Source organism: Populus nigra, chromosome 9, assembly GCF_951802175.1.
Source record: "Populus nigra chromosome 9, ddPopNigr1.1, whole genome shotgun sequence".
Lineage (NCBI taxonomy): Eukaryota > Viridiplantae > Streptophyta > Magnoliopsida > Malpighiales > Salicaceae > Populus > Populus nigra.
In genome coordinates this window covers 15472027-15485452 of record NC_084860.1, presented here as the reverse complement: position 1 = coordinate 15485452, position 13426 = coordinate 15472027, and the positions used below count along the sequence as shown (strand labels likewise).

Here is a 13426-nt window from a genome sequence, read left to right as displayed (position 1 = left end):
TTGTGTGAACATGTTTCGCATGGATGCGGACACATTGAAGAGTTTGGCTTTAGAGTTGGAAACGATGTACAAGTTGAAACCGTCTAGAAGGATGAGTGTTATTGAGAAAGTAGGCATGTTTCTCTACACTTTAGCTCCAGGTGTTTCAAATAAGGACGTGCGGGAGCGTTTTCAGCATTCAGGTGAAACAGTTCCCAGAAATTTCAAAGAGGTTCTTCGTTCTGTGTGCTTGCTAGCAGCTGATTTCATCAGACCAGTAGATCCGCAATTCACAACAACACCATTGGAAATTGAAATGAATCCGAGATACATGCCCTATTTCGAGGTAAGCAATACTATGTACAAGTAGTTAAATATTTCAAAAGGTTACAATCAAATATTTAAGTGTAATTAAATTGTCTTGGGCAACAAATTTTTTGTTTTTGTAGAATTGCATTGGAGCGATTGGTGGAACACACGTACGTGCATGTGTTTCACAAGAAATTCAAATACCATTTATTGGTAGAAAAGGTATACCGACGCAAAATATAATGGCAGCATGTAGCTTTAACATGCAATTTATATTTGTTTGGGCTGGGTGGGAAGGTAGTGCTCACGATACAAGAATATTTTATGAGGCAATTGGAAATACAAACATACAATTTCTGCGGCCATCGGAAGGTATTAACCCGAAAAAAAATATGGTTGTTGTTCAGCTGGTCTAATTTTTTTTTCTATGAAGTATTTTGTAAGCGTTAAACAATTAGTACATTTATGCAGGGAAGTATTATCTCGTTGATTCGGGATATCCAAATGAATACGGTTACTTGGGTCCATATAGAGGGGAGAGATATCATCTTCCAGAATTTCATCGACGAACAACCGCGAAGTCGGGAGGAACTATTCAACCGAGTCCATTCATCATTACGATGTGTTATTGAACGTACATTTAGAGTTTGGAAGAAAAGATGGCGAATCTTGCAAACCATGCTTGAGTTTCCTTACAAATCACATGTTAAAATTGTTGTCGCATCAATGGCGTTGCACAACTATATTCGACGGAAGTCGGGCCAAGATGTTGCATTCAACAAGTTTGATAGCCATCCTGATTTCGTTCCTCCAGATACTTTTCCCGATGTCGTTCCACAATCACAAACAACTGGACACCAGAGTGCGTCGCGTATGGATTATATTCGTGATGGCATTGCAAATAGTTTGATGGGGCAATAATGTTTAATTGTAATAACAAATCACGCTTTTATTATTTTGCTAGTATATATGTGGAAAAAATATTTTATTTTCTCTTAACACAAAGAATTATTTTATTTATGTCATTTTTCATCATTTTGTGTACCAAAGCAACCGCAATCACAAGTTTAACCAAACATGTTTTTAACAATAATAAAGTCAAATCATACTTTTAACCAAACACTCAAATTATATATACAAACCACAAAAAAAATGCTTTTTAAAAAAATTATTTTTTTTTAAACCGTAACCAAAACAGCAACAGCAATACCAAACATACTCTAAATCTCATTCACTCACTCATCAAAACAGGGATAGTTCTTAAAAAGTGACACAGTATCTATAAGAGTCCACATCATCACCAAGACAGAATCATTGTAATCTGCTGTGTCTCATCCACCACCTAAACTAACCCCACCACGTGTACTTGTGCCCCAACTATAAAAATTCCTCGAATACTCCAACTCGAAATGCGATAAAAACCGTCAAAACCACAATCAATCAAATCCCTAATGGCAGCCACCGCATCCATAACCACCGCAGCAGCAGCCACCACCAAACCTCAGTCCTCTTCTTCTTCTCTCCTCAAGCCCTACTCTTCTTCCCAATTACCCATTAAATTCTCCAAATTTTCAACGTCTCGCGCACCTTCAAGATTTGCAATTTCTTGCACTTTGGCCCGTGAGGCTGTGGTTAAAATGGAGGAAGTGGCGGATTCTGACCCGGCCCTATGGCAACGACCTGATTCTTTTGGTCGGTTTGGTAAATATGGCGGGAAATATGTACCTGAGACCCTTATGTATGCTCTCACTGAGCTTGAATCTGCTTTCTATTCCTTCAAGGATGATCCTGAATTTAAGGTATCTCTTCCTATCTATACATACATTGGTCCCTGTATATATATTGCGTTTCTGGGCTTATTTGATTTTGCTGAAAAAGAATGTTTATTTCATTTTCTTTTTTCGGTGCCTATAATATATAGAAAAGGTTAAAGAATTTGCAAATTTGAAGCAATTACTTAGCGTTTCTGATGAATAAACATTGCAAGATTTTCAGTGGTTTCTCTTGCGTATAGTATATTGCCCGTGCAGACTTTAAGTGTCTGTAGGATTCCTGAAATGAAATACGATTTTGAGTTCTTAAAATATTGAAATTTGGATGGAAGATGTATCGGAAAATGCTGGTTGATTAGGGATATAATGCAATGGTGCCATAATGACATAATCGCGCTTGTCTGGAAAGTGGTATCACCATGCATTGTTTGCCGGTCGGTTTATAAGTTTTTTTTTTCTTATGAAATTTATTTGAATTTTTTTCCATTTTCGGTGCAATGGTATCGCTGGATATTTTTTTTCCATTGAGTAGTTAGTATAAACGGATCTCAAGTAGTTGGTATAAACGGATCTCACATAGTGAAAAAGGTTGTGTGCGTGCAAGAAAAAGGTATTTATACTTTTTTAGTCCCATTGTTTCTATTAATTTGAATGAAATTTATGATACAAATGTTTTTATATCGCAGAAAGAAATAAATGGAATTTTGAAAGATTATGTTGGAAGGGAAAATCCTCTTTATTTTGCTGAGCGGCTTACAGAGCATTATAAACGCCCTAGTGGTGAAGGGCCACATATTTATCTCAAGAGGGAAGATCTTAACCACACAGGTGCTCATAAGATTAACAATGCCGTTGGCCAAGTCTTACTTGCAAAGCGTTTGGGAAAACAGCGTATAATTGCTGAAACTGGAGCTGGTCAGCATGGAGTTGCAACTGCTACAGTCTGTGCGCGGTTTGGTTTGCCATGTGTTGTTTATATGGGCGCACAAGATATGGAAAGACAAGCACTAAATGTTTTCAGGATGCGTCTTCTTGGGGCTGAGGTGAGAGGAGTTCATTCTGGTACGGCAACATTGAAAGATGCTACATCAGAAGCTATACGAGATTGGGTGACTAATGTGGAGACAACCCATTATATTTTGGGATCTGTTGCTGGGCCACATCCCTTTCCCATGATGGTGCGAGAGTTCCATAGGGTTATTGGTATAGAAACAAGAAAACAAGCATTGGAAAAATGGGGTGGGAAGCCAGATGTGCTGGTTGCATGTGTTGGTGGCGGTTCGAATGCAATGGGACTCTTTGATGAATTTATTAAGGACAAGGATGTGAGGTTGATCGGTGTGGAGGCTGCAGGTTTAGGCATAGATAGCGGCAAGCACGCTGCCACTCTGACCAAAGGAGAAGTAGGGGTGTTGCATGGAGCTATGAGCTATTTGTTACAAGATGAAGATGGACAAATAATTGAGCCTCATTCAATTAGTGCAGGGTAAGACTTCTTTCCTTCACTCTTAATGTGGATCTAAAAACTAAAAACTAGTTGACCTATTTTTATTGGTTTAATGTGGCTCATATTATCACTTTCTTTCCTTCACTCTTACAATATTATTGTTTTGCATAGGCTGGACTACCCTGGAGTTGGACCTGAGCACAGTTTCCTGAAAGATAAAGGACGTGCTGAATACCATAGTGTCACAGATCAAGAAGCATTGGACGGTACGGGGATCCTATTAAGATTTTTTGTTTGCTCCATCTTCAGTCTTTCAAGATTGTACATCTTTGATCTTTATTGCTGCTTTCTAATTCTGTGTAAACACAAATTTCCTGATATAATTGGATTTCTTGTCATTGAGACGCAACTCAATTATAACATCCTTGCTCTCTTGTTAATTAGTTTTTTATCCTTCATGTGCAGCATTCAAGAGATTATCGCGATTAGAGGGCATAATTCCTGCTTTGGAGACATCACATGCTTTGGCTTATTTGGAGAAGCTCTGCCCCACTCTCCCAGATGGAACAAAGGTTGTTCTTAACTGCAGCGGCAGAGGGGATAAAGATGTTCAAACTGCCATCAAGTATTTGGAGGTTTAATCGTGTTCGTGGTTCTGTTTATTTACTTGATACAGAGGAATAATAGGTTAATGCTATCTTGGCTATGGAAATCTTACAAATTTTCTCCCTTTTTTCCTGTATGAAGAGTTTTGTTGTTGTCAAATGTGTAGGACCGAACTCCGTTGCTAAATCAAGTTATGCATTTTTGTTTCATTTACTTGAAATACACGCATGCATGCGCATCATCTTCATAAATTTATCAGAAAAGTTGATGCATCTAATGTGTGTGGATGTGCTTTAAACATGTATCAGACCACTAAAATTGGAGTAAAGAATGCATGCTTGGTATTGCAAAGATCATTTAGGTGATGTTATTCTGATGGGTAAATTTGAGTATTAGAAAAGGACTCTTCTGATACTATTTTGTTTTTAAACGAGTGAAAGCAAGCGCCTTGCTTTATGGAAGTAGTTGATATAAACACCGACAACCATAGTTCTCATTCCCGGAGCCATCATCAAATGCCAGAAGTTCTTTAAGTGCAGTGCTAACCCTTTGATATGCATTTCAATTCCCATCAGCTTATTCTGATGTTCAAACCTCGATGGATTAATGAGACGATGGTAATCCGAGGGATCTTATCAAGTGGGGAAATGGGTCATGCCCTCGAGTATTTCTGTTCAGATATTCTAACCCTATGGTATTTTTCTTCCGTTTTCCTGGATTTTTTTTCATTGCACCAATACCAGGAAGTGGTACAACCTTTTAAATTTTTTTTTTTTTTTTTAATTTTAGACCTATAATCCCCGGGTTAAATTACTTTTTTAACATAAGAATTTATTTAAATGTTTTTAATGTGTTTTTAATAGAAAAAATTAAAAATATATAGAGATTGACTTGATGTGATCTAGTTGATTTGACAGGTTCAAAAACAACTAGGGTGATTGATAAAAATATAATTTAATTAAAACAAAAATCAAGATGACATTGTTTTTTTAAGTATTAAAACAACAACATATTATATCAATTCAGGTTGTAAAATTTATTACTCAGATCAAGAGACTTTGATGACCATATAGAAAGCATATAAAAAACGTTATTCAACATAGTATTGAAAAATAAAATTGAAAACAAAATTAAACTAAAAAAATAAGTTGAATCGATCGAGGTTCATCTTTCAAACATGAATCATGGGACCGGGATAACCCCATAAAAAATCAAAATAAATTATAAAAAATAATTCACAATCAACTCAATGTTAAAATAATGATATTAAAAAAAAGACACAAAAAACCACTCAATTCAATTAACTAACTAAACTCACGACCCGGGTCATTAGACCATGATAACTTCATAGAATGCAAACTGAAATAAATTATAAAGCCTAATCTCCGATTAATCCAATATTAAAGGGTGAGATTGATAAAAAAATCAACTGAAAAGGAAAAAAAAAACCAAGCTAATCAGCTTAATCCGCGATCCAGGTTATAAGCCCGTGATAACCCTATAAAAAATAAAAAAACAAATTATGAAACTCAATTCTAAGTTAACTCAATATTGAAGGATTAAATTGAAAATAAAATCAAATAAAAAAAGAACAAAAACAATAACCCGAGTCAACCCGGATTAACCTGTCAAACCCAAGTTATAATTAACATGTTAAAAAAAAAACTAAAAACAAACAACTCAAGTTAATATGTTAAAGCTGCAACTCAGAGTCATGTGACTAAAATAAATCTAAAGAAAGTAGATCGAAACAATTTATGAAACTTGATTTTTAATTAATTTAATATTAAAAAATAAAAATAAAAATTCAATTATAAAAAAAACTTACATCAACCCGAATTAATCAAACTCGTGACAGTTAAAAATAAAAATTAAAGATAAAAAAATAAAAACCTAAGTAGAAATCCCATAAAATTATAGGATAACACTGAAATCTTGCATAACCTCCTTAAATTTTGATGGGAGGAAAGGGCAAAGAGAGGAAAAAACATAGCCAATAACAAACCATGCCACAACCGACCTCACATATCATTCTGAAAGAAAAAATAACAAAATAATCATTGTAAAAATGTATAAAAAAAATCTTGAATGCAAGGTTTTGAAAGTTTTGCTTCTAAGCATTTTTTGTCGTTCACAAGACTTTTAAAATATAAAAAATTTGTTTGTTTCAAATCACTAATTCATTATGTAAAAATACTTTAATGCCTCCAATAATTCAATATTTTTTGGTTTGAAGGGCAACGACAATATTACACTGTTCTGGCAAAGAATGGAGATGTGTTTTTGTCTGCACATGAACATCAAGAACCCTAAAGGTGGGTGACAATATAAAGATTTCCATATCTGTGAAAAATCTCGGAGAGGAGGAGCCCACAAAGCAGGGAGGCTTTTCCATCAAGGTCACAAAATATTCAATACACCATGGCCGATGGGTCTATTCTCTCTCAAGTGATAGCCACTGAAATATTGTCCTTTAACCCTAGAAATGCTGGAAGATATGACATGGCCTTTCAGCGTCATGGAGAGACAGTGGACGTCCCCTCTCGACGGCGCCTGTTGTTGCCAGGAGAGTCAATCTGCACCGCATGCTTAGAGGAACCACCACCCACTTTGCTCATTCCCGAATCAACGAGGGAGTAAAATATGCAAGTTAATCTTCTTAGCCGACAATACTAGCTGATGCCATTTGAAAGAGACATCAGCTTTGAGACATGAGCGGTTCTCCATACACGGGCACATGGAGAGTCAGATCGTCTCCATATCTCATATCTCATTGTTGATGAGATCCAAAACTTGTTGCTTTTTGCACTTAAAAAATTGTTCGAAATCTAGAAGATTCTGGCCATTTGACACATGTTTCTGTTCCGTGTAAGATATTTTTTTGACCAATATGTATATATATAGGCTCTTCTGGCGCCTTATTGAATATAAAAAAACAGAGAAAAATTTATTCATGCATATACTTAAATAAATTAAAAATTATGTGGGTTAATAAATAAAAAAATAAAAATTGTTAATGATAATAAAAATAAAAATAAAAAATCAAGAAATATATATAGATAAAAATATTTGACCATACAACATAGATTTTTAACCCAACTTTGTTTATCAAAATAAATTTTTTATTTAATTAAATGATAATAAAAATAGATAAATATAAAAGTTAATTGAATAAAATAAAAAGTAAAAAAATATGATGTAAATTTAAAAATATTATAAAAAAATACGTATTCTCTATTTATATAAAACATGAAATGAAAAAATTATAGATAAATTAAAATAATTAATTCAAAAAAAATAATTACAAAATAAAAAAATATCCATTATTTAAAAGAGTCTAAATAAACAAAATAAAAGAGAAAAGATGCATTAATTTAAATGTAAATTAAAAATTTATTTTGAAAAAAGACAAATAAAAGCATAATTAAAAAAAATAAAAAAAATGTTGGATTTTTTGTACCCTTCCGTACAATATCATTTACCAAATGGGTGCATAATATTAAGTTATGTTGGATATAATGTTAAGAATCTGTGGTTGAATTTTTATTGAAAGCTTAATTAATAAGAAGAGCACTGCGGAACCCTAGATTGGTTTTTTGCATGATAAGTTTTACCCTTCTTGCCTTAGAGTAAACTTTTACCTCCAATCAAGTATTATTAATATTTTTATTAGAATTATTCTCACTTTATAATAATATTTAAAAATATACAGAAATGGAACTACTAAATATATAATGACCTCCATTGTTATTATTATTTTAATAAACTTCTTTTAACAAAGTTTTGGATCTGGAAATGATTCCACGAAATACACAAATAGTTATTGACACTCTCCCCTACCCTAAGCTGAAGGCCTCCGACTGTCGACATGCTCTCTCTCTCCTTGTATATTACACGAAAAGTCTTGAAATTGCCCTGTCTGGTGCATTTACTGCTTTGCCTGCAAAAGACAAAACAGATGATTAAATTACATGAATAGATTATGTTTATCACGGTATTGACAGAAGTTTAGAATGTTTAGCACAGAGCTCGTCCTGCGAAGGAAGATACCAAGAATATTCCCAGATAAAAAAACAAAAAAAATACCTGTCAACTTTCCAACATGATGAAAACGTTAGGTCTTCACCATGTGCAATAAACAGAACAGATCGTGTACAAATCTTAACGTACGGTCCCCGACCTAACTAGGAGACGATGTTCGAGCAACTACCTCCAAAAATATTACGATACCTAGGTGATCAGCTATCAGGTTGGGTAGGTGACACCTAACCCCACAGACTAGACTACGAAAAAAGAAAAGAGGGAGAATTATATTTTCTACCACTTGATATCTAACAGTTAAGCACAATTCACATATTTCCCTAAGCCTTGGATTACGGGTTCAGCTACCCTTGCATCTGATATTCAACTTTCTTTCGCAATCAAAAGCAGTGACTGCCGAAGGCAAGTTGAGATGAATTCTCTAGCGTGGTCTGGTTATATGGTATTTGTCTTAAGCAGGCGATTGGTATTTCTGCAACTTATACAGTAGACAACTTTTTATGCATAGGATGCAGCATGTATACATCATCTTATATTCCAACTGAAAGCATTTTCAGCTATTCCTTTGTCGTTGTTGACATACAAATAAACAATCAATAGGGGAAGAATGCATGCAAATAAATTGTCTGTATGTTACAAAAGGAATTGTCTGAAGGGCATGCATGTCTTTTTTGAAGATCTCATGGCATGGGAAAACCATGAAGCATAATAGTAAATTGATAGAGAGAAGTGGGCAAATTACCTGGGAATACAAGAAGGTTCCAAGGACAGCAATGGCAGCGCCAAGAGCATTGATAGGTTGGACGGGTGTGTGGAAAATGATAATGGATGAAACTATGACAGATATACGCTTCATGGTATTTCCAATGCTAAAGGTCAAGGGAGAAATCTCATTCAGGGACATGTAAGACACTTGATTGTAAAGATGATAGAATATACTTTGTGCTGCTAGCCACCTGTAAGGTAAAATAAGAGCCACATATGCACTCGTTTAGCAATAAGCAAGGGGAGAAAGGACTAAATATCACTCACACAATCACATGCAGAAATCTGTTCGTCTAGTAATTCAAATTCCGAAGAAAAGAAATAAAATACATGTTTCGGGTTATTGGACCAGAAAATCAAAAGAAGTTTGCAGAAACCTGTAGTGAAATCTTATTAAAAAAAAGTACTAAATTCGAATAAAGAGACTAAAATTCATTTCACACTCATCTAAGTATAACTTAAATGATACTGAATTGGCAACTAAAGTCTTCAGATTGTGTTTGATGTCTAGCACCTAGTTGATTCAGTATATTGTTCATCAGACATATCCACACAATATATCTCATGACATGCACATACAATAAAGGCTATTCAATTAAAAGTAAGACCATATAGAAATCTAACTGTGAGCCCTCACATGCAATCCTATTAGCAGGACTAAACAATCTTACAATATAAATCTTTATTGGTTCAGATAAATACCTAGAGCTCAACTTTCTAAATAACAAGGGGAAAGACATCTAAGAAATCTTAACATTGGACAATCAAACAAATTCTTTCAAATTAAATTTACATTATGATTTTTAGACATTTCTACCATGTAAAAAGACATACAAGGAAAACTGAGTTTGTAGTATTCAGCAATTACCATATGAAATTTGGTCCAATCTGGGATAGGGCTGTTTGCCAACCTGCAGCCCACATCTGTGGTCCCTCCACAGCGATAGCAAAGGGTGTGAGGATGAAGAGAGACAAGATAGAGAGACAAGCATAGTAGTTCATCCCACTAACAGACTTCCCCTTCATGCCTCTCTTTGAAAATATGTTGCGGAAAACAAAAGCCAAGTTGGAGATCATGGCCCCCATAAAACCTGAAATAGAAGGCCAAAAACTAAGTTCATAATTCTGTAAGCAACCCAAAAGAGCAAAATTATTGAAATCACGTTCCAAGCCCAAATAATTTACTTTAATGACCGAAAAATCATAAAATGTCAAATCCATGTCCATGACCTGCTAGAAACCAATAACTTTCAAAAGAAACCAGGCTGGCTCCATGACTCCAGTTGTAGTCAGAAACCATGCAACAGAATCAAAATGAATAATAGGAACTCAGATCATAATTTTTGTTTGATTATCATGAAGAAAGCAAAATTGAAGTGGGCAGTGCACATCGTGCCACCATGGCCTTGTTTTTTTCCATCTGAGATATAACCTATTAATCGTTGGCTTTTGCTATCTCAGATTCCAGGTAATAAGGAACTGAGATCAATACTGCTGTTCGGTTTCTCTTTGAACCTCTACTTAGAAAAAATATAAAAAATTCCAAAATAATGAAATACCTTATTGAATCGATAAAACAACAGTGCACCTTGCAATAATCAAATCAAATCAAATTTCAGTAAATGAAAGCTTCTATTCTTACCAATCATGTTGAAGTTGAGCTCAGTAACAGCAGCCAGTGCACAACCACCAATGATTGGAACAAGGGACATGTAAACTGATGGAGGGAAAGTCTCACCCAATAGGAACCTTGAAACCAGTACGCTGAAAGCAGGCTCACCACTCTTAATAATATGGGTAAAGGAAACTGCAACCTTCGACATGCTCACCGTTGCTGCTACATGTCCAATTGTATGTGCCACCGCAACCTAAAGAGATGATTATTAGTAAAGAATTATATATATATTGGCAAAGAATTCCAAGACATGAAAATTTCCCTAATTTGAATTCTAGCATCAAAAGCCACCATGATTAAACCAAATTCAATTTTTTCTTTGTATCCATTTGAGCGAGTAAAGTTAAAACAGGCAAATTGAAACTTCCCTTTCTCAGCTTTATCAGCAATCAAACAAAGGCTATTTTCAGAATAAATTAATAAAAATAAGCAAAACAACATGAATAGCAAGCCATCATATTCCTTCAATCATTCTCTACTTTCCTCGGCAATCATACAAAGGGTGATTTTCTTAACAACCCAAACCAAACCAAAAACATCACTTCCCCATGATTTCCCTCTTTTATTTATCTGAGAAACCAAACAAAAACCTCACTTTCCCTTTTCTATCAAACCAAACAAAATCCAGAAATCAAAACTTACAGGGAATAAAATCTTCCAAAACTCAAAATCAGTGTTTGGTGCCTCAGCAATCCTTGTAGCCCACGAGATCATCATCATAAGAGATCCGCAAGCAAGAGAAAGAGTAGAGGTCAACCATGGATATGGAAAAGCATTCAAGACCTTCTTGTTGTATATGTTGAAAACAACATTCAAAGCCCACCAAGTAGCAAAATAAATCCCAATTTTAACCCTTTTTGCAGCCTCTGACTTCACCTCAGATGCTTCAATTGGCTCTGATCGATCGGCCTCATAAGCCTTGCATGTGATCAAGGTCCTCTTTTGAGGCCTTGACAACGCAAAAGACTCGACCTTCGACACATGCAAAGGCTTTGACATTGAAAGAACTGGTTTTGACTTGTTGGCATTGAGTGAAGGCAGAATCAAAGATCTTTGTATTGCCGACATGTTTTTTCTGCGAAAAATAGTGTCAGATCCGTTGATTGTTGGGGTTATAGTAGATTGCTTGATACTGCAAATCATGATGTAAAAATTTGATCTTCTGACTCGAAATCCAAAAGGGTCTAATGGGTTTATCTCAAAAGTCTAGCTCAAAATAAAAAAAACCAATCCCTCTAGATCAAAGATATATAAGAAAGCTTACAGAGCAATACGAACTATAGAAAGCTAGTGTCTTTATCAAACACTCTCTCTTAAAACATCAACCAATGGGCAAAAAGGCATGAAAAAATAAAGAGGATCCTGAAGGATATACTTATATCAGTCTAAAAATTAACTAAAAAAAGAAGATCTTGAAGGGTTGTATACTCTCTTTTTTTTTTTAACTCTTTTAATAGGGGCTTTGGTTGGTGACTGGGGTACTAAGAGAGGACAAGAGAAGGAGTCGGCCTTTCACTCTACTTCTTTCTCTTAAATCTCAGTCCAATTAGAAATTTAAGACTCCCGTCTTGTAACAGTCAAGGGACACTGTGGCTGTGTGGGGATCTTCTTTGAACGTTTTTAATGAATTTTCCTTCTTTTCAACTACTTTCCTCTTCGAAAACGTTGGAAGAAAAATGAAAAGTTTGGGGCCATTGGCGGCAACGATAACTTTGTGCTTTGGTTTTGTGCTAATACAAGAGCATCTTCAAGGAAAAAAAGTTACTTAGAAGAGCGAAATAGATAATATAATTTTTAAATAGTCTAAATATAATATTTTATATATATGCATTTCAAAAATAAATTATTTAAAAAAATAATTATATTTTAATATATTTGATATTGATATAACTATTTATTAATTGTAACTAATTAATACATTTCAAATCAAAATTATTCTTTTATATAAAAATATATTATATAAATTCATAGCTTTTTTAGCAATATAGAAATAACTTTTCAACATAAAATACTATTTTGGCTTTTTAATATAGTTTTCCTATCGAGCTATAAAAATAAGGGATGAAAGCTAGAAATTTTTTATCCTTTTTTTTTAGCTCTTCCCTTTAAAATACCATAATGAATTTTAACTTTTAAAGCCAAGAATTGATGAGTTTTCCATGGCATGGCATGGGCTTAAAATCTTTGTCAAAGGTGAGAAAAAGATTGTTTCTCTAACATTTTCTAACCTACCTAATATGGTATTTACTAGATTAGGAATAGACACGTAAAATATATAACAATCAAAAAAATAAAAATTAAATTTGATATAATTAATAAATAAAATAATATTTTTAAATTTTTTATAACTTCTAAAAAATACATTCTATCAAAAATGAAAGAAAAACACTTTTTCTAGAAACTCAGTTAAAGTTTTCTTTGATTGAAAAGTGTTTTTCGAGTCTGCTAGTATTATGGTAGTTTTTACGGTTGTGGTTTGAAAAAAAATTATTTTATAAAAAATACTTTTAGTTGAAATTAGTTTGGTATTTATATATGTTTAGTTAAAACTATAGTTGAATTTGATGTTTAATCAAAAGTAATTTAATATGTTTGGTTAAAAAATTGCTTTTTAAATTGAGGTTATAAGATAATGTGTTTATATATATATATATATATATATATATATATATATATATATATATATATATATATATATTAATGGTTTTGAATTTAAATATTGTAGATTTAACTATTGTTATTACATCATGAAATAAAATACTATTTTATATAAAATATTTTTTATTTTTTAATTAAACTATCTACAATTTCATCATGTATGAAATACATTCA

At 33.6% G+C, this 13426-nt stretch overlaps 3 protein-coding genes across 3 annotated transcripts; 2 read left to right on the top strand and 1 right to left on the bottom strand.

Moving 5' to 3' along the window:
* The first annotated feature begins 10 nt into the window (after positions 1 to 10).
* LOC133702795 (uncharacterized) lies at positions 11 to 1209 on the top strand. The gene is made up of 2 exons (XM_062127110.1): positions 11 to 325; positions 760 to 1209. The coding sequence occupies exons 1-2, from the start codon at positions 11 to 13 to the stop codon at positions 1207 to 1209; spliced, it is 765 nt and encodes a 254-aa protein (XP_061983094.1).
* A 417-nt stretch (positions 1210 to 1626) lies between these two features.
* On the top strand, positions 1627 to 4322 carry LOC133703881 (tryptophan synthase beta chain 1-like). Its single transcript, XM_062128599.1, has 4 exons — positions 1627 to 2087; positions 2747 to 3546; positions 3679 to 3773; positions 3973 to 4322. Exons 1-4 carry the CDS (start codon positions 1740 to 1742, stop codon positions 4146 to 4148), a joined length of 1419 nt encoding a protein of 472 aa, XP_061984583.1. The 5' UTR covers positions 1627 to 1739; the 3' UTR covers positions 4149 to 4322.
* Positions 4323 to 7841: 3519 nt separating this feature from the next.
* LOC133703908 (glucose-6-phosphate/phosphate translocator 1, chloroplastic-like) lies at positions 7842 to 12170 on the bottom strand. Its single transcript, XM_062128645.1, has 5 exons — positions 11237 to 12170; positions 10562 to 10787; positions 9788 to 10010; positions 8897 to 9110; positions 7842 to 8053 (listed from the first exon to the last, which is right to left on the bottom strand). Exons 1-5 carry the CDS (start codon positions 11735 to 11737, stop codon positions 8042 to 8044), a joined length of 1176 nt encoding a protein of 391 aa, XP_061984629.1. The 5' UTR covers positions 11738 to 12170; the 3' UTR covers positions 7842 to 8041.
* Between the last annotated feature and the right edge of the window lie 1256 nt (positions 12171 to 13426).

What these genes read in the sequence shown, in the direction of transcription:
- LOC133702795 (XM_062127110.1), top strand. Translation starts at nt 11, where the DNA reads ATGTTTCGCATGGATGCGGACACATTGAAGAGTTTGGCTTTAGAGTTG. An exon ending in GATACATGCCCTATTTCGAG is followed by an intron (nt 326 to 759) that starts GTAAGCAATACT and finishes ACATTTATGCAG; the next exon opens with GGAAGTATTATCTCGTTGAT.
- LOC133703881 (XM_062128599.1), top strand. Translation starts at nt 1,740, where the DNA reads ATGGCAGCCACCGCATCCATAACCACCGCAGCAGCAGCCACCACCAAA. An exon ending in AGGATGATCCTGAATTTAAG is followed by an intron (nt 2,088 to 2,746) that starts GTATCTCTTCCT and finishes TTTATATCGCAG; the next exon opens with AAAGAAATAAATGGAATTTT. An exon ending in AGATCAAGAAGCATTGGACG is followed by an intron (nt 3,774 to 3,972) that starts GTACGGGGATCC and finishes CTTCATGTGCAG; the next exon opens with CATTCAAGAGATTATCGCGA.
- LOC133703908 (XM_062128645.1), bottom strand. Translation starts at nt 11,737, where the DNA reads ATGATTTGCAGTATCAAGCAATCTACTATAACCCCAACAATCAACGGA. An exon ending in GCTCAACTTCAACATGATTG is followed by an intron (nt 10,011 to 10,561) that starts GTAAGAATAGAA and finishes CTTCTATTTCAG; the next exon opens with GTTTTATGGGGGCCATGATC. An exon ending in ATTGGACCAAATTTCATATG is followed by an intron (nt 9,111 to 9,787) that starts GTAATTGCTGAA and finishes TTTACCTTACAG; the next exon opens with GTGGCTAGCAGCACAAAGTA.